Source organism: Prorops nasuta, unplaced genomic scaffold (assembly GCF_024137725.1).
Source record: "Prorops nasuta isolate Cenicafe-Biocafe unplaced genomic scaffold, Cenicafe_Pnas_1.2 PNAS00002, whole genome shotgun sequence".
In the NCBI taxonomy this organism is placed as follows: domain Eukaryota; kingdom Metazoa; phylum Arthropoda; class Insecta; order Hymenoptera; family Bethylidae; genus Prorops; species Prorops nasuta.
The window spans coordinates 13,514,604-13,518,317 of record NW_027116799.1 but is presented as its reverse complement, the minus strand read 5'-3'; the positions used below and the strand labels follow the sequence as shown (position 1 = coordinate 13,518,317).

General features: G+C 36.9%; 1 protein-coding gene across 1 annotated transcript; it reads right to left on the bottom strand.

Annotated features, from left to right (window-relative positions):
* Positions 1-401: 401 nt before the first annotated feature.
* On the bottom strand, positions 402-3,402 carry LOC136781254 (piggyBac transposable element-derived protein 4-like). The gene is made up of 4 exons (XM_066740108.1): positions 3,214-3,402; positions 2,481-2,582; positions 519-2,382; positions 402-427 (listed from the first exon to the last, which is right to left on the bottom strand). Exons 1-4 carry the CDS (start codon positions 3,400-3,402, stop codon positions 402-404), a joined length of 2,181 nt encoding a protein of 726 aa, XP_066596205.1.
* Positions 3,403-3,714: the final 312 nt, after the last annotated feature.

Genomic DNA, 3,714 nt, shown 5'->3' with positions numbered 1-3,714 from the left:
TTGAAGGAACATGAAACATCTCAGTTACTTAACACTATTTGATTTTGCTCCATCTCCATTTTCTTTATTGCTTGTTGACCTAACTTCTGTAATATTTGGTGGTCTTCGCATCTTTTGTAAACATCTACTATCGTATAATTTGTTCAAATCCAAATACTGGTCAACTTGTATTTTACGTAAATGAATATTCTTTGGAATGTTTCATATCTTTCAAATAAGCATTGCCATAATTTAACCCTTTGCGGACGGAGACGCTCGACGGGCGAGCGTCGCTGTGGACGACAGGTATTGGAGCGTGCAGTAAAGAAAATTTTCACGTCGCATATTTGCGTTTTACAAATTAAGGCTTTATTCAAATAAATGATTCAAAAAATCCTAAAAATTATAAACAAACAAATTTACTAACAAATAACTTTTTTTATGAAATCTAAGAAAACCATAAACAAACAAATGTAGTCATATTTACATATTATACGTTTTATATTCTTCCTTTGTGTGGTATCGCTCAAAACAATCACCTATGTGCAAGGTCGGCTTAGCTGAACAAGTAGCACAATAGTACATCGATTCTCTCCTTCCATGTTTTACCTTCCGATTCGAGCATACGACACAATCTTTGCTTCTTCCTGTCTCATTTCGCCGAATAATATGTAGAAGGCCGTTGAGCCTTTCCGCTGTTCCAGAAGTCGAAGGAGGCTTGGGATCACCATCTCGAAAATCTCCAATCAATTGATCTACCAAGCGACGTACAAATGCTATATGGCTTAACTTTTTTATGTTGTATTTCTTGTGATGTTCCTGATACAATAAATAGGAATTTATCACAGAAACGTCCAATCCCCAAAAAAATAATTTTCGCCACCATTTTTGGGACTTTCTCATAAAACAGTACGTGCCTGTGTACTGGTCTGCTTTGTCTACCCCGCCCATGTATTTATTATAATTTAGAACCACATCTGGCTTCACAGTATCAGTTACTCCTTCTTTCTTTGACCTTTTAGTGACGGTTTTTGAAGATGAGGTAGCACAGGTGCTGAGCATGGTCACTATACGCTTGTCTCTCCAAGCCAATAATAGTAAATCTTTCCGTCTGTAGGCAACCATCTCATTTTTCGCAATCTTTGGATTCTTTATTTCATCTGGAATAAATTTCCTATTTGTCTGGATAGTTCCAGTCAGATGACATTTCAGTTCTAGTAGTGCATCTGCCAAGGGAATGCTTGTGAAATATCGGTCGTTGAAGATATGGTATCCTACAGCGCCAGGATTGGATTGCAATAGATTGTGGTATAGTTGTAAGACTATTCTTGTACTTATTGGCAGATCTGGTCTAAGTAATTTTTCTGTAGTAAAACTGCCATAATATGGTAAAAAAGTCTGTATATAACCAATATTGGCGTCTGCAAGAACGTAAATACGGATACCCCACTTGGTTGGTTTCTGTGGGTTGTACGTAATAAAAGTTATTCGCCCTTTGAATTTGACGATGGATTCATCCACTGATAATTGCACCCCGGGTACAAAATTTTCTCGACATCTTCTATCAATGTAATCCAAAAAATTGCTAATTTTCTGCGTCCTTGTTGTCATGTTTTGTCTACCTTCAGTATTTTCATTTGTATGAAGCATCCAGAATACTTGTAGAAATCGATCCCTCCTGAATACTTCGGCAAAGTACGGGATCCTGCATTTCCTGTCGGTGCTCCAATAATCCTTCAGGTTCGGAAGTGGCATTGTTCCCATAAGCAATATTATCCCGAGAAATGCTCGCATTTCTTTTAGTGTGACATTAGTCCATGTACGCCATATGGACCGCTTTTTTACATGTTTTTTTTGTATCGTATCATTTGCGTACCGATTAGTCTCCTCAACTATTTTCTTGATCAACTCTTCCGTAAAGAACGAGTTGAAGAAATCTAACGGTTCTTTATAAGTTGATTGTAGTTGTGAACCAGGGGTTCGTGATTCAGAACTAAACTGTATTTTTTGTTGAATGATATCGTGATTTGTAACATTCGTCCATTCATTATCACTACGGCCATCATTTTCCTGAATATTCATCTCTTCATTACTGCTGCTATCACTGCCCACATTGAAGCGCCTGAGTGCATTACTTGTTGCAAGGATTTCACTTCCACTGGATGAACTAATGACACCTGTGTCGTCAGAGTCAAACTGGAACTCATCATTACTGTCACTATTGAACGTACTATCTCTGGATCTTTTCGCCATCGTGTGTAGGATGTTATAAAATATAAAATATGCGGAAAACTTTGCTGGTTGCTCTGGCAGTGACACTGAAATACTGACTCGACAAACTGAAATTCGTTCTGACTCTACCATGGTCTTGCATCGTAAGTTTACATTATACGGAAGATAAGACTTCATCGTCCAAAAGTCTCAAATTTCATTGGGAGACCACTTGACGTCTTAGGCTAGTATCCCCATGTGTATCTTATCGTCTACGACGGCAGACGTACGCTAGCCGCAGCGCAAGAGTTGGGCGGATATATCCGACACTCGTCCGCAACGGTAAAAAGGCTTGGGCGGATATATCCGCCGCTCGTCCGCAAAGGGTTAATCTGAAATATTTGTTCATATATATATGATATAACCTATCGGATAGTTACAATCAATATCACTTTAAAGAAAACAAAAAGCAAAACATGCATTTGATTTATGATTTCAATACCTGAAAGTTTAGCATATGATTATTAAATACCTTAATAATTTCTTTCAATTAATATCCTCCTGATAATGACCGATGCACATTAATGTTGAAAGTATGCTTCTCATTGGCACAGAGTTGTAAATATTAATCTTATTTAATCCAGTCAGCTCTATCCTCATCAAAGAATATGAAAATGTTCTGTCTTAATTTAATCTGAAAAAGAAATACCACAAAGTACCACAAAGTATACTACATCCCGTATTGTAAAATATATTGTTATACTTATCTAATTCGCGAATCCTTCAGTCACTGTTAATTGAATTATTTGTGATTGTAGAAATTAACAGATGCAATATCGCAACACGATGAATAATCTCACTGCATTAAATAAAAATAACCTCACATTACAATTTACACAGTTCAATATAGTCGCCGAATTGACAGTTCACAACCATATAGTTTGGTCGTTGAGTATATTATGTTGGAAGCGTTGTGAAAATGACGTCATTTTTCTTAGCGACCAACTTCAGCCCGAGACATACATTCTGGCTGGAGAAGAAGATTATGAAGGAAAATTTTATTTTCGATATATACACTGCAGGCCAAAAGTTTAGGACCACTTGGTAAAATTGTGAAAACGACAGGCTCTCCTTTAAGTGCGTGTAGTTTGGCAACCCTAAGAGGTAGAACAAATTTAAGGATATCGTCGTGAAGCTTATTGAATTCCGCATCCTACTGCATTAATTTGACCTAAGAAAATCTAATGGGTGTCTGTATTCAAGGAGAGGAACATGACAACATTTTCGACGTCTCTTTAATTATTGATATCAATTTTCAATTCTTTGCACCGCTCATAATAATTGTCTGAGGCATTTGAAATTCAAGTAGGTGAAAGCTTGAATCTTTAGCTTTCATGCAAGTCCAAAAACGTTTTTAAATTATTATTAGGTCCGCAATTATTACATCATTAATGAAGCAGGTTCGGCCAGCATTTTTCCCGTAAAACATCTGCTCGCTGAGCTCTTGAAGTAAATTCAGTTCTG